Source organism: Melospiza georgiana, chromosome 1 (assembly GCF_028018845.1).
Source record: "Melospiza georgiana isolate bMelGeo1 chromosome 1, bMelGeo1.pri, whole genome shotgun sequence".
Classification (NCBI taxonomy): domain Eukaryota; kingdom Metazoa; phylum Chordata; class Aves; order Passeriformes; family Passerellidae; genus Melospiza; species Melospiza georgiana.
In genome coordinates, this window is record NC_080430.1 from 2,707,554 (window position 1) to 2,720,914 (window position 13,361).

A 13,361-nucleotide genomic window follows, 5' to 3' on the forward strand; every position below is an offset into this window, starting at 1 on the left:
CCTGAGTGTTGTGAGGTGTTTGGAAGGATCCAAACAGAGAGAATATCTCTGAGATATTAGAGTCATGGAATGGATTGGGTTGGATGGGATCACCTCATTCCATCCCATGCCATGGGCAGGGACACTTTGCATCAAACCAAGATTTCCAGGGGCTTGTCCAGCCTGGCCTTGAACACTTCCAGAGGTGGAGCATCCATGATTTCTCTGGTAAAAGCAGTGCTGGGGAAAGACCATGCTACAATCTTATCTTACTTAACAGAGCAGTAGCAGCACGTGCAACATCATCAAGACTGGACCTGAAATGAAATTTTGGTGAAGTTGCCTAATTTTATTTGGCATTATTTTGATGACACTGCATTTCCCAGGTGAAATCTGCTTTATTTAAGACATAAATACATGTGATTTCTGCCTCTGTTGCAGTTCTGGTTCATATATGAACAAATCACTCACAATTTGGGAAGAGTAAATCTTTTCTTCCACCACTGCAATCGATCAGTGTCAAAAAGGAATCTTTTATTTAACAGATATGTAACTGTTGAGTTACATAAACTTGGTTTGGGCATTCTGAAGCCATTGAACGAAAATGAGGAAAAAATGAGGAAAGTGTCACATTTGGTTTTGTGACAGTTTCTAAGGTATTTGAGAAGCTATACCATCCAAACAAGCACCTATGCAATGGGGACAATAAAGTTCAGCTTGATTTCAGACCCTGCTGTTTAAATTATGAAGAAAGGGTTGATTCATGGAATAGAAATTATAAGAAACTGTCTTCCCACAAACGGATATTGCTGAAGAAAACATTGCATTACCATTTCTGATGGCAAGGTCAAGAGATCCCATTCCAGGGCTTAGTGTTCAGCTTAATGTTACCCTAATGGGACCTTTGACATCTATCTGTGACCAACAGTCACTGACAGGCTGGTAACTGTGCACCCCAAACCACTTCTGTGTCTATTTCTGTAAGGAAGGAAAAGCGGATCGCCTCGAGATTTCCTATTTTTACACTTTGTGCATATCGGATTTACTGCCTGGAGAATCCTCTGTGCTGTGTTCCACATCTTTTTCAATTAGCTGGGTGGGATTGGTGGTGGTTCTGATATCTTTTATAATGTACAGGCAATGTTTATTATTTGTCATCTTGCATTGTTAATGCAAGATGATAAATAATACAAAACCACGCCCATTTTAAAGATGAGGAAACAAAGGCAGGAAGGAGATCACTTGTCCCAGAGCTCAGTTTTTAGTTTAGGCTCATCAACAGACTCCATCTACAGTCAGGAATTCTTGAGTATGTCCCCTGTGTGTTTCACCCCCCTCCCACACCTTCTTTAAGCTGGATTAATTGCTCCTGAGTGTGCTGCTCGTGGGATCACAGCTGTAGTCTGGTTGACTGACTTCACCCAGACACCTTTCAGATAGCCAAAATTAAATGAAATTAATCCTGGGCCATGCCAGTGGAGGTGTAACCAGAGCACATCAGGTAATTCCTCTTGACCATATAAGTGGCAGCACATAGTGAATAATCCTGATGTGACTTGAGCCTTCTCTAAACGGTTCAAGAGGAATGAAAGGCTGAAAATAAAAATTTATTATGCAAATACCTGCAGGACTGCATTTGTAGCCTCAGGTACCATAAAATAGGCACATCTCCTCAATAGTGGGTTCTCATGGTGGGAACACATATTTGTTGCTTCCTTTTGAAGTTAATTCCAAGTCCCAGAAACTGGTTCTGCATAAATTACTAAAACAAAGATCCCAAACAATGTCACTATTGGGAGACAAAGTTACAGCTTTGTTACAGTGGGGGCAGCATAAAATTCAAAAGTAGGACAGATACCCAGATGAAGGGGCTGCAGGGAGCATCCAAGCCTGTGTAACAAGCCAGGCTCTCCATAACTCTTAAAAGATTTGAACAACCTTAGAAGATGGGTAAAACCATCAGCAGAGTGAAAATAAGAAGCTGAGTGCTAGTCTGCTTTGCCCAGGAGCTGTGAAGGGCAAAAATGTGGGTCTGTATCCAGCACTGAAGACTTAGACCTACAAAATGTTTGTTGAAGCCTCTCTGATTGTCATGACAGTTTTAATATTGTGTAGTGTGACGACGTTCACAGGGGTCCGAGGTTGAGGGAAGAGATGAGGATCTGACTCCATATTTCAGAAGGGTTTTTTTAAATTATTTTATTTATTATTTTATGATATATATTACATTAAAACTATACTAAAAGAATAGAAGAAAGGATTTCATCGGAAGACTAGCTAAGAATAGAAAAAGAAAGAATGATAACAAAGGTTTGTGGCTCGGCTCTCTGTCTGAGCCAGCTGGGCTGTGATTGGCCATTAATTAGAAACAACCACATGAGCCCAATCACAGATCCACCTGTTGCATTCCACAGCAGCAGATAATCAATGTTTACATTTCCTTCCTGAGGTCTCTCAGCTTCTCAGGAGGAAAAATCCTAAGGAAAGGATTTTTCATAAAAGATGTCTGCGACAGCGTAGAAACCACATATGTTTAGCTGTGCAATACAATTATTGGACATCCAAATTTGAACTTCATCTGGAACGATAATGAGTCTATGATCTTTGTTTAAAACTTCCTCAAAGCATCTTCCATCCATTCTCTTGCTTTTCCATCTCACATCAAGGTTTTATTGAGGTTTATTAAGCAAGATGAGCTTTTAGCCCTGCGTGAACCATTTTAGCTTTCCCCCTTTGATGTAACTCACTTCTCTGCTTGGTTTTGTTTCCTTCCCTTGCGCAGCTCCCAAGAAACCTCCCACCCAACCTCCCTCTGACCCTGTGGTGAAAAATAAAACAGAAACCTCAGTGACGCTGGCGTGGTCCCCTCCGAGGATGGAGCGACCCATCCCGGTGGACGGCTACATCGTGGAGCGCAAGAAGCTCACCGGCTTCACCTGGGTCAGGTGCCACGAGTCCCACGTGCCCAGCCCCGAGCTTACGGTCAGCAACCTGCCAGAAGAGGCTGACTACCAGTTCAGAGTGTCTGCTGTCAATGCCTATGGACAGAGCCCCTACCTGGAGTTCCCTGGGAGCCTGCACCTCGGTGAGCATGAAACCGGCACTAAATGGGTCGGACACGTGGAGGTCGGACACGTGGAGGTGGTGGACACGTGGAGGCTTTGAAAATGTTTCCCGTGGCTTTGAGGATGGAGAAATAGCCCAGCAAATCCTCTTTGCCTTCGCTGCTGGTTCTCCTGCTTTGTGCCAACACTGACCTTCAGCAAAGGGAGGAAGGAAAAAGCCCAAACCCACCCCAGTGAGGGTGGTTGGGTTTCTGTGGTGGAACTGTGTGTTCATGTTCCAATATCTCACATCAGGCTGTGGGAGAGGCAGAGCTCCCTGCTCTGGACCTTAAACCTGTAAATGATTCTTCTGCCCCTGCAGTTCAAAGAAAAATTGAGATGGCCTTATGGTACAATTTTAATTTATGGAGCTATCGATCTTGCACATAGAGAATATTTATGGGTGATCATACCATCATGAAAACCAAGTTCTAGCCAGTCTCTCTTTAATCTAAGAATTTCTAGGAGAAATCTAGGGGTTTTGCTTTATTTCTAGGGTGCCAATGCACCTATAGAATCATTGGGTGCAATGGGATTTCTTCTTGCTTTGAATCATTGCACTAGGAAATATCTGTACAGATATTGAGGACCCACACAAACTCTGATCATAGTGTGTCTTGATTGTGTCATCCTTGTCCCTTGCTGTCTGAACATATCTGTATTGTGCTAAAATATCTAGAACTGACTCATAGGTATATCTAGAAGTCCCTCCTTCTGAAATCTAAGAATGATATTGGCTATTCAATAAGCAACACACTTGTATGGGACTTAGGTGTTTCTGGCCTAGGCCTTTATACATTTTAGGGATTAAAAAAAAAATCAGTAAAATATGCCTGTTGTCCTAGACCTGCAAAAACAGAACTCCAGAGGTCAATTACCTGCTGTGGAAGGAAATAAATCCTTTAGACCAACCATGCCTTTCCTTCAGTGCATGAGAATTTTATAAAGCTGCATTAATTAATTCTCACATCTCGTTTACCCTTACAATTTGGCTCCTAAGATGAGTTATCCTCCAGCATGGCAGCCTTGTTCTCAGAGGTGTGTGTTGTTCTTCCCTAGAACCTGTCCTGGCTGTGAAGAACCCCCTGACAACAGCCGAAGTTGCACCTGGAGGGGATGCCCTGTTCACTGTTGACCTGACCAAGACATGTTCTGGCACTTGGTACCTGAATGGCAAAGTCTTACAGGAAAGTGAGACCTACATCATCAACAGAACCCAAACCACTCACACCCTGGTCATTAAAAACGTCACCAGGAAAGATGATGGGACAGAAGTGAAATTTGTTGCCAATGACGTTGAGACCAGCACCAAGATGAGAGTGAGAGGTATTTATTGTCATTGTCATTTATTGTCATCCATTCTTCTCCCACTCAGGGGGTGGTTGCTGGGACTTGAGGATTAAAACTGGGGCTGGAGGCTTTCCTTGATCTGTGGGAAGCATCTGGAATTGTGTCATGTAATTAATGTGTGTCCTGGTAATGACCTCACAGCTCAGAGTGAGCTGATCTGGCCAGCTGATGGTATCTGAACTAGATTACTTCACATCAGCTCACGAATTTCTGTCGAATTTTTGTCATTCACAACCATCTGTCAGTGGATTCTGTCACCAAATCTGCCACTAATTCACCTTAAAGCTGTAATTTCAACTCTAGCTTTGACCATTCTCTTTGATTGTAATAGTCTTCCAAAAGTAAAAGAGCATTCATTACTAACAAAGCTTTTTTTAAAGATTTTTTAGTCAACCATGTGTGGGCTATAAAGTTAGTATGCTGGAACTTGATTTAAGATCAAGGTTTCCTCTATGAAATGACAGTAACATCTGTACCTACCACACTGCAAGGCAAAACATAATGAATTCAAAATTTATCATTTCTTCTGGAATTATGTGTAGATATCTGCAGAATCATGTTTAGAGTATTATTTATCAGTAGAAAAATATGTGTTGGGGTTTTTTTCTTAGTAACTCTGACAGTAAAAACAGATCAAATTTTCTGAACTGAGAAAGAATGCACAGTATTTACGTAAGTGTTGTTACAGTCTCATGTAAGTTGAATTGTACAGCACTTTTCTCTAACAAGCTAAAAATGCAGCCCCATCTCTCTCTCTACAAGACCTTTGAAGGATAAACTGTCCAATTAAGAAATGACACCTTAATTATTTTTACTTTTGACCCAATAACCAACCACCCATGGCTGCAATGGGGACTTTTTATCCAATTACACAAAACCACCCAAACCCATGGAGAAGGTGAAGAAGATGGAGAAGAAGGAGAAGAAGGAGAAGGAGCAGCCTCCACCCCATCTTGCTTTATATCCATTACTGTATTCTAAACCCTAAACTCTGTTTCCCACCCTGTGATCTCACACATTTCTGTTCAAATTCCAAAATTCCACACCCACAATCCCAGTTCTGTCATTCCATTCTGGAAGCTTCTCCACGACCTCAGGTCAATGCAGTGTTCTCCTGGGGGGGGTCAGTGCCTGGCAGCACAGAAATTTGAAATTCTCAGCAATCAGGTTTCCAACAGAGTGTGAGGGCAGGAACAGGATCTAAGACCTTCAGAGACCTCACAGTCTACAGCAGGCCTGTATCAGGGATAAGTTATCATGGTATAACTCAAAATAACCAAGCCTCTTGTCCTGGCAGGAGCTGCAGTGAGATTCACCAACAAGACCAAAGATGTAGAAAAAGTCTCAGCTCGGCTGAGGGAGGAAGCCAAACTCCAGGCTGAGCTTTCAGACACAGAGGCCACTGTGAAGTGGATGAAAGATGGGAAGGAGCTCAAGGCCAGTGAAAATTACGAGTTCCAAACCGTGGGGAAGAGGCACATCCTGAAAATCCGCAGCACTGCTGAGGAGGACGCTGGAGTCTATGAGTGTGTCTGTGAGGGGGATAAAATGGTTTATCAGCTCTCAGTGAAAGGTGAGTGACTGCCTGGGCTGCTCTGCACTGATGGTGTTCCTGCCCTAAACCTGTGGAGCCATCAGGGACACAAAGGGAGGCTCCAAGAGGGAGTTGGGGGATTGCCCATCAACATCCAGCCTTGGTAATGTGTCCCACAGCAGAACTGGGGAGCAAATACAGCAACTGGCCAGGTGCTAGGAGCTGTGCTTTCACTCCATCTTGATATTCCAGGGAATTTGGTGTAATTTGGTGAGGGTGAGTGGTGGGTAGGGAAAAGTGCTCTTGAGATGAAGAAGTCCAGCCCCAAGGGCAGGACACGACACAAGGTCCTGCAGTTCTGGTTGTACAGAGACTTCAGGTCTGCTTGTACAAGATCATCTTGGCATTGTGGGATTTGTTTTTTTTTTTTTTTGTTTTTTTTTGTGCATTTTTGTTTTGTTTTATAATGATGATGATTATTATTATTACTATTAGGTTGAGGATTTTTTTTTGTTATTTTCTGTCAATACTTTGGTGGACAAGAGAAAAGATCTTTCCAGGGCACACTGGATGGCTTAACCCCTTCCTGTTTACAAGGTGTTCAGATGTCTAGAAAAACAGCAAGGTAGCACTTAATTTTGATATTTCTTGAACCAGCACTGTTTTACAGCTGATCTATTTTTTTAGCTGTTCTTCCTTTCATGGCAGTCTCTACCTTTACCCTGAAACCAACAGCATTAAGCCTCCTTCTTGCAAACCTTCCCATCTGTGCAAGATTTTATGAAATTTTATGAACTAGAGCCAAGCTGTCTCTGCCTTGAAGGGGACCAGGTTTTACCTAAAACCCCCAGTCCATCCCCAGACTGTTCCTCACATGGATCATCAGATGTCTGCTGAGGTTCAGAGCACAAAATCTTACCCCAGGCCAGTCCAGCCTGTTCTCAGACTGCCACCAAAAGTTAGGGAAAAACAAAATCTCTCCAACAACATCTTTTACTTAGAGAATTAAGACATTATTTTATTTCTGGCCAAGATGTGCAATAGAAATAATTTCATCCACACATTGGCTGGGTCATGGGAGGAAATCATGCCATCATACATGTTGTTTACTTGATTTTTCACTTGCTTATACAGTCAAAACTCAGAGAAATTAATCGGTTCAATGTTCATTGGTCCCAAATTCTGCAGTTCTTAGTATTTGGTTTCCTATTAGTTATTGATCCCTTTGCCTTCAATGCTAATTTGGTTCTCATTCTGGGTTCTCTTATTGATCTTTTCTGAGACCAGGTGTCTCTGACCATGCCAGGGGTGCTGTCTGGAGTTGATGTTCATTAATGGTGGTGATCTTTTTTATATCTCCTCTGCTACCCCCAGTCTGTTGAGGTGTTAAACTCCTCAGGCCTCATGTGGTGATATAGTTCTTTGAGAAGAAAATCCAATTCCTTTCCCCTGGGCAAAGGCAAACAAAACCCCTGACTGAAGTAATATAAAAATTTTAAACTTTGTATTGTTTAATACAATTGAACAATTGTATTAAACAATTGTCAAATGTTTAATTTAACAATTTAATTGTTAAATTAAACAATTCAGGAGGGATTTCAGAACCTATTTTTTTTTGAGCTGGCAAGTTCCGTCTGTAAAGCCATTTGAGTTCCATGCTTTGTCCCACAACTCACCCTCACCTTCCTCCCAGGCATGATAACAGTTCCTGCTTGGAGAAAGTCTGAGGTGTTTCATCATCATCTTCTGCTGGCACCTCACCCTCCTTGGTCTGTGTAGAAACAACAAAGCCTGAGAATACTGTGGGATTTTTTTCCTCATTTGACAACTTGTTTGGCCGTTTCAAAGAGCAAACTTGGGAGAGCTGAAAAAAAAAATCAAAATGTGACTGAATCTATATAGAGGGGAATTTCTGTCTACAAATGACACCTGCTCTTGATTTTGATTTTTTTATTTTCCTCTCTTGCTCCGCCTCTTTAGCATCGTTTTTCATGATGTCAGTTCTGCTGACATTTACTTGAATTACTTGATGGATGTTTCCATGTGGTTTTCACTGTGGTGTGCCTATCAAATGAGTGATCAGTGTTGTTATTTAAAATAACATAACGATAATGACATAATAAACCATCATAAAACATAATAAAAATAACATAATAATGACATAATAAAATAACATAAAACATAATAAAATAATATAATAATGAAATAAGAAACCAACATAAAAACACTATAAAATAGCATAATAATGACATAATAAATCAACATAAAACATAATAAAAATAACATAATAATGATATAATCAACCAACATAAAAATATAATAAAAATAACATATAATAAAAATAACTACTACTACTATTACTACTACTACTACTATTACTACTAATAATAATGCTATCAGTCTGCATTGACAAGCTGTGATTTAAAGTCTGCTGTTTACAGCTTGATTCCTGGTGAATCACCTTTGGTACCTCTCATCCTTGTGGGATGAACCCCTCAAATTCTGTATCAACATTTTCACCTTCCATCACCACCACCTTTTATCAGCCACAGGGAATCATCAGAGGAGCAGGTCAGCTGTAGGTGGCACGTGGGCATCACGTGGCTGCTGAGGGGCCACTGTGCCAAGCCATGGCCACTGTGTCACTGCCTGGGCCTCCTGCCCAAACCAGCCAGAAATGCACTTGCCATTTGTCACTGCAGCCCCTGCAGAGCCCTGAGCTCCTCTTCCAGGCACCCTCTGACACATGACCTCCCATGGTGACAAGGGACATCTGAGACGGCTCCTTCTGGCTGCTCTGGTTGTGTTTTGCACTCTGGTTTTCTGGGGAAGGGAAAGGTGAATGAATGAACTCATCTCCCTCTTCTTCCTCCCACAACCTTGAAACTGTGGACTGAGTTTCAGTAGTGCTGGGGAAAGAATGTCTCAGCAGTGCCCTTCCCTTCCCTTCCCTTCCCTTCCCTTCCCTTCCCTTCCCTTCCCTTCCCTTCCCTTCCCTTCCCTTCCCTTCCCTTCCCTTCCCTTCCCTTCCCTTCCCTTCCCTTCCCTTCCCTTCCCTTCCCTTCCCTTCCCTTCCCTTCCCTTCCCTTCCCTTCCCTTCCCTTCCCTTCCCTTCCCTTCCCTTCCCTTCCCTTCCCTTCCCTTCCCTTCCCTTCCCTTCCCTTCCCTTCCCTTCCCTTCCCTTCCCTTCCCTTCCCTTCCCTTCCCTTCCCTTCCCTTCCCTTCCCTTCCCTTCCCTTCCCTTCCCTTCATTGGTGGGTTTTGAATTTTTTGCTTTGAGGCAATTGGCGACTCAATTATTTCATCCCACATTAATAAAATGCCAGATTTATTGTTTATTTTCTATGCTCCAGTTAATTTCCAGGAATAAATTTATATTCATTTTAGTCCAATAAGATATCCATATAGGTTATTAATTTCATGTAATTTAATTTAACTAGGTTATATTTTAACCTCTTCTAGAGTCAATTTACTTGGCAGGTGGTTGCAATATAATGATTGATTTACCTTTCTGGCTTTACCTCCAGTTTATTTCTTTTCTCACCTCCCTTTAAAATAATATATTAATAATATATTTTAATAATATATTAATAATTTATTTTAATAATATAATAGCTCTGTTTCCTGGGGCGGCTTCTCCCTGACTCAGCCTCTTGTGCCCTCTATGTGCTCTGTTTTTTGGACACAGGATAATCAGGATTATAGTTGGAAATTTGTCTGCTTCTGCTTTGGAATCTAGTGATTAGATCCATAATTAAATAAATAGATTTTTGTCTTATGATACATGAATACCAAATGTAGATGTCAATGCACATTTTTACTGCTGTGCACAGAATTCTTTACCAGAGCTTTGCCCCTGTTTTGTTTCAGCACTTGCAAACTTTGTGAACAAAGAGAAAACTGGAGGAGTTGTCAAGGCCATTGCTGGGAAACGGGCTGAGCTTGTGTCTGAGACCTCTGAGGCCAACATCATGGTGAGGTGGTACAAAGATGGGAAGGAGATCACAGCCAGCAAGAAATTCACCGTGGAAGACAAAGGAAAGCTGCACAAGCTTGTGGCTTCGGCTGTGACAAAGGAGGATGAAGGAACTTACACCTGCAAAATCGGGGATGACACCCTGACTTTTGATTTAAAAGTCTCAGGTGAGTTTGTGCTGCAAGTGTGGGATCAGAGTCTGTGTGAGAAATGCAGGATAGCGTTCTTTAGACTTGTCCTGCCTTACAAATTGACAGATTTATAGGCCAAGGTTGCACAACACTGGGAGAGGTTCTGACCCTTGTTGTGATCCTGGTGCAAACCCAGAGTATGGGCAAATAATATAACAATGCTGTGATTTATTTGAGTCAGCGCAAACTTTTTCCAGGGCTGGAGCACAACCCAAGCACGATGGTGGCTGAACAGCTGGCAGCCACATCTGGTCTCTATTCTTTAGCTCAGCCTGTGCATCATCTTAGGACCACCTCAGGGGTTCAAAGCCTTGCTGTGACTCCTTTGACAAGTTTACTTCCTGATTTTTGTTAGTTAAACATCTCCTGCTGTTCCCAAAGGACACTGTGATCTCAGGGATCCCTCCCTGTCATGCTGTGAGTGATTCCATCAGCCTGTGTCACGTGCCCATCACACAGAGCACGTGGCTGTCAGGCCAAACTCAGAAGAGAAATGCTTGTCACCACTGCATTCCTGCTCAGGATGGAGCCAGAGTATAAAATGACACAAGAACTCAGCGGTGAAATTCAATACCTGTGAAATTCAACTGATTCCAGTTGCATGCTTGGGTGGAACTTTTCTCCTAAATGGGGTTTTCTGCCTTGGGCCTGGAGCCTGATTTTTAACCTGGTCCTAAATTTAAGATTGAAACTCTTCTGAAAGCTTCTCCTGGCATGTCTGCAGTACAATGCAATTCAAGAGAAGTCACAGCTGAGTTGCTTGTGCCCTGTAACAGAATGTCCAGGTTGCTGTGATGCTGTCCATGACCTAACTGAAGACTCAGCAAAGCTGAATAATTTAGGACAGCACTTGTCTGCAGGGATTGCTGCAGGATTTAGTGAGGTGTTTGTTTGCTCAAGTGTTCACTCTGCATCTCACCTCCAGTCCTCTTCTGAGAATGCAACATCATGCAATTTCTCCTGGAGTGTAATTCCCAGCCCCTCGCTTTACTAATTGAATAACTGGTCTGAAACCAGGCTCTGCCCTAAGTGACCCCTCAAAAGGCACTTTGCAATCTGATTTATGCTGTCTGATTAGGGCTGTCAAAGCCGTATTTTAGAAGTGTTCTGGTTGTGCTTTTGTCTGAGCATCAGGTACAGAGGATTGCCTGAGCTCGGTATAAACTTTTTGCTGGCCATGGGGAGGTTGGGTGAATCTCCCCTGTAACTCCTGTCACATGGCTGAGGCAAAGAAAACTGGTGTCTGCTAAGTTCTAGAATCACAGAAAGGTTTGGGTTGGGAGCTTAAAGCTCATCCATTCCCACCCCTGCCATGGGCAGGGACACCTTCCACTGTCCCAGGCTGCTCCAAGCCCCATCCAGCCTGGCTTTGGACACATCCAGGGGCAGGCACAGCTGCTCTGGGCACCCTGTGCCAGGGCCTCAGCACCCTCAAAGGGAAGAATTTATTCTTAATATCCCACCTAACCCTGCCTTCTGGCAGTTAGAAGTTGTTATGCTATGTTTTATCCCCACAAACTTTTGGTGAGCAAGGATTGAGTTACAACCCGGTGACAACACCTTAGCCAGGGCAGCTGCCTCCTTGTTCCATGTGTCACCATAAACATTTTCCAGAGTGCTGAGGAGCTGCACTGCACACTCAGGGGTGGTCTCAGGGCAGGAAATCGATCTGCCTTGAGAATAATGATGCACCCCAATAAACCTTTTAACCTCTTCTAGAATAAATTTATTTGCCAGGTGGTTACAATATAATGATTGAATAATTAAATAACCCTGAACAGCAGGATTCTGTAGGGACCATTCCCCTTTGGTCAGATAATTGTTGAAGGATACGTCATTACTAATGAATGCACATTTTAGTTAAATATTTGCCTGGCATGGCAATTGTCCTGCTCAGTGATGGAAAGCAGCAGTTGCTGCTGAAGGAAATGCAATACTGAGCTGAGTTTGTGACAGCCCTCAGCCTGCTCTTCAGGCCAGGGGTGCCCTGGTGGGACAAAGGCTCTGAAATACCTGACATGCCCATCAGATATTGCTCCTTGGATTAGGGACGGGGTATGTTGAGGAGCTTTGCTCATATTTTACACCAAGTTCTCTGTCTTCAATTGATTGCCTTCAAAGACAGGCAATCATTGACTTTTACCTTTACAAAGTCTTAATTGATAAAGATGTTGTGTTGTTGCTGCCTACATGACAAATACCCTGTGTTTGCACAGCCAATATCTGTTTGAGCTGAGTTATCCATGCAGGAGCCTCCACTGAGCTGTGTGAGCAATTCTAAGTTCTCTGCTGGGAAGATCAGTTTCAACCAAAAGATATGAGATTATTGAATCCTATGCTCATGGAAATATGGAATGGTTTGGGTTGGAAAGGGCCTTAAAAACTATCTTCTTTCCAACCCCCTGCCATGGGAAGAGATGTCTTCCACTGGACCATGTTGCTCAGAGCTTTATCCTAACTTGGGGAACATTTTATCAATGAGATTATCCCATATTTGCCCTGGCTTGGAGAAGGATTAGTCCAGTAGGATTGTTATTATGAACAAGGAGGTACAGGATTGGGCTCAGAAACATTTAAAAAAGGCTCCTCATCACCTCTAACTAGATTTTTCTGAAACTTCCCAGGTCTTTTCAAAGCTGTTTCTGCCCTCAGACATCAACACATATCCCCCAGATCTTGCTTGACTTTGAAATCAAGGAGTGGTAAATGAAGTGTGAGCAACTTGAGGGCGTCTCAGTTTGATTTGGAAGATCCAGGAGGATGTAGGGCAGATGAAGGGGATTTCCCTGTAATTGAGAGCAATTATCTGAAGATCAGAGGGGTTTGCACCATCTGTCAGAGAGGCATCAAGAGTGTGTGATAATGGAATAAAGATCAATAACCACTCTATCTTAACTTTGTGCAGATAAACCTGCACCAAGGCACAAACCCTTTTCTCTTTTCCACTCCAGATGAAGCTGTTACTTTTGTCAACAAGCCCAAAACGACTCCAGAGGTGTCAGTCAGTCCTTCTGAGAGCCTGGAGCTGGTGTGTGAGGTGTCAGCTGCTGGTGGGGCCGTGGTGTGGAGGAAGGATCAGACTGAGGTGAAGCAGGACCAGAGGACAACAATCGTCTGCCAGGGGACACAACGCAAGCTCATCGTCAAGAAGGTGACACAGCAAGACCAAGGCAGCTACACCTGCGAGACAAAGGACGACAGAACAACATTCCAAGTCAAAGTCAGAG

General features: G+C 42.9%; 1 protein-coding gene across 1 annotated transcript in view; it reads left to right on the top strand.

The window, feature by feature from the left end:
• The window catches only part of OBSCN (obscurin, cytoskeletal calmodulin and titin-interacting RhoGEF), a 150,824-nt gene that overhangs the window by 13,274 nt on the left and 124,189 nt on the right, over nucleotides 1-13,361 (top strand). The window contains exons 4-8 of the mRNA XM_058024149.1: nucleotides 2,762-3,064; nucleotides 4,143-4,409; nucleotides 5,731-6,006; nucleotides 9,838-10,110; nucleotides 13,086-13,361. Of these exons, the coding sequence (XP_057880132.1) occupies nucleotides 2,762-3,064; nucleotides 4,143-4,409; nucleotides 5,731-6,006; nucleotides 9,838-10,110; nucleotides 13,086-13,361 (1,395 nt within the window). The remainder of the gene's footprint in view (nucleotides 1-2,761; nucleotides 3,065-4,142; nucleotides 4,410-5,730; nucleotides 6,007-9,837; nucleotides 10,111-13,085) is intronic.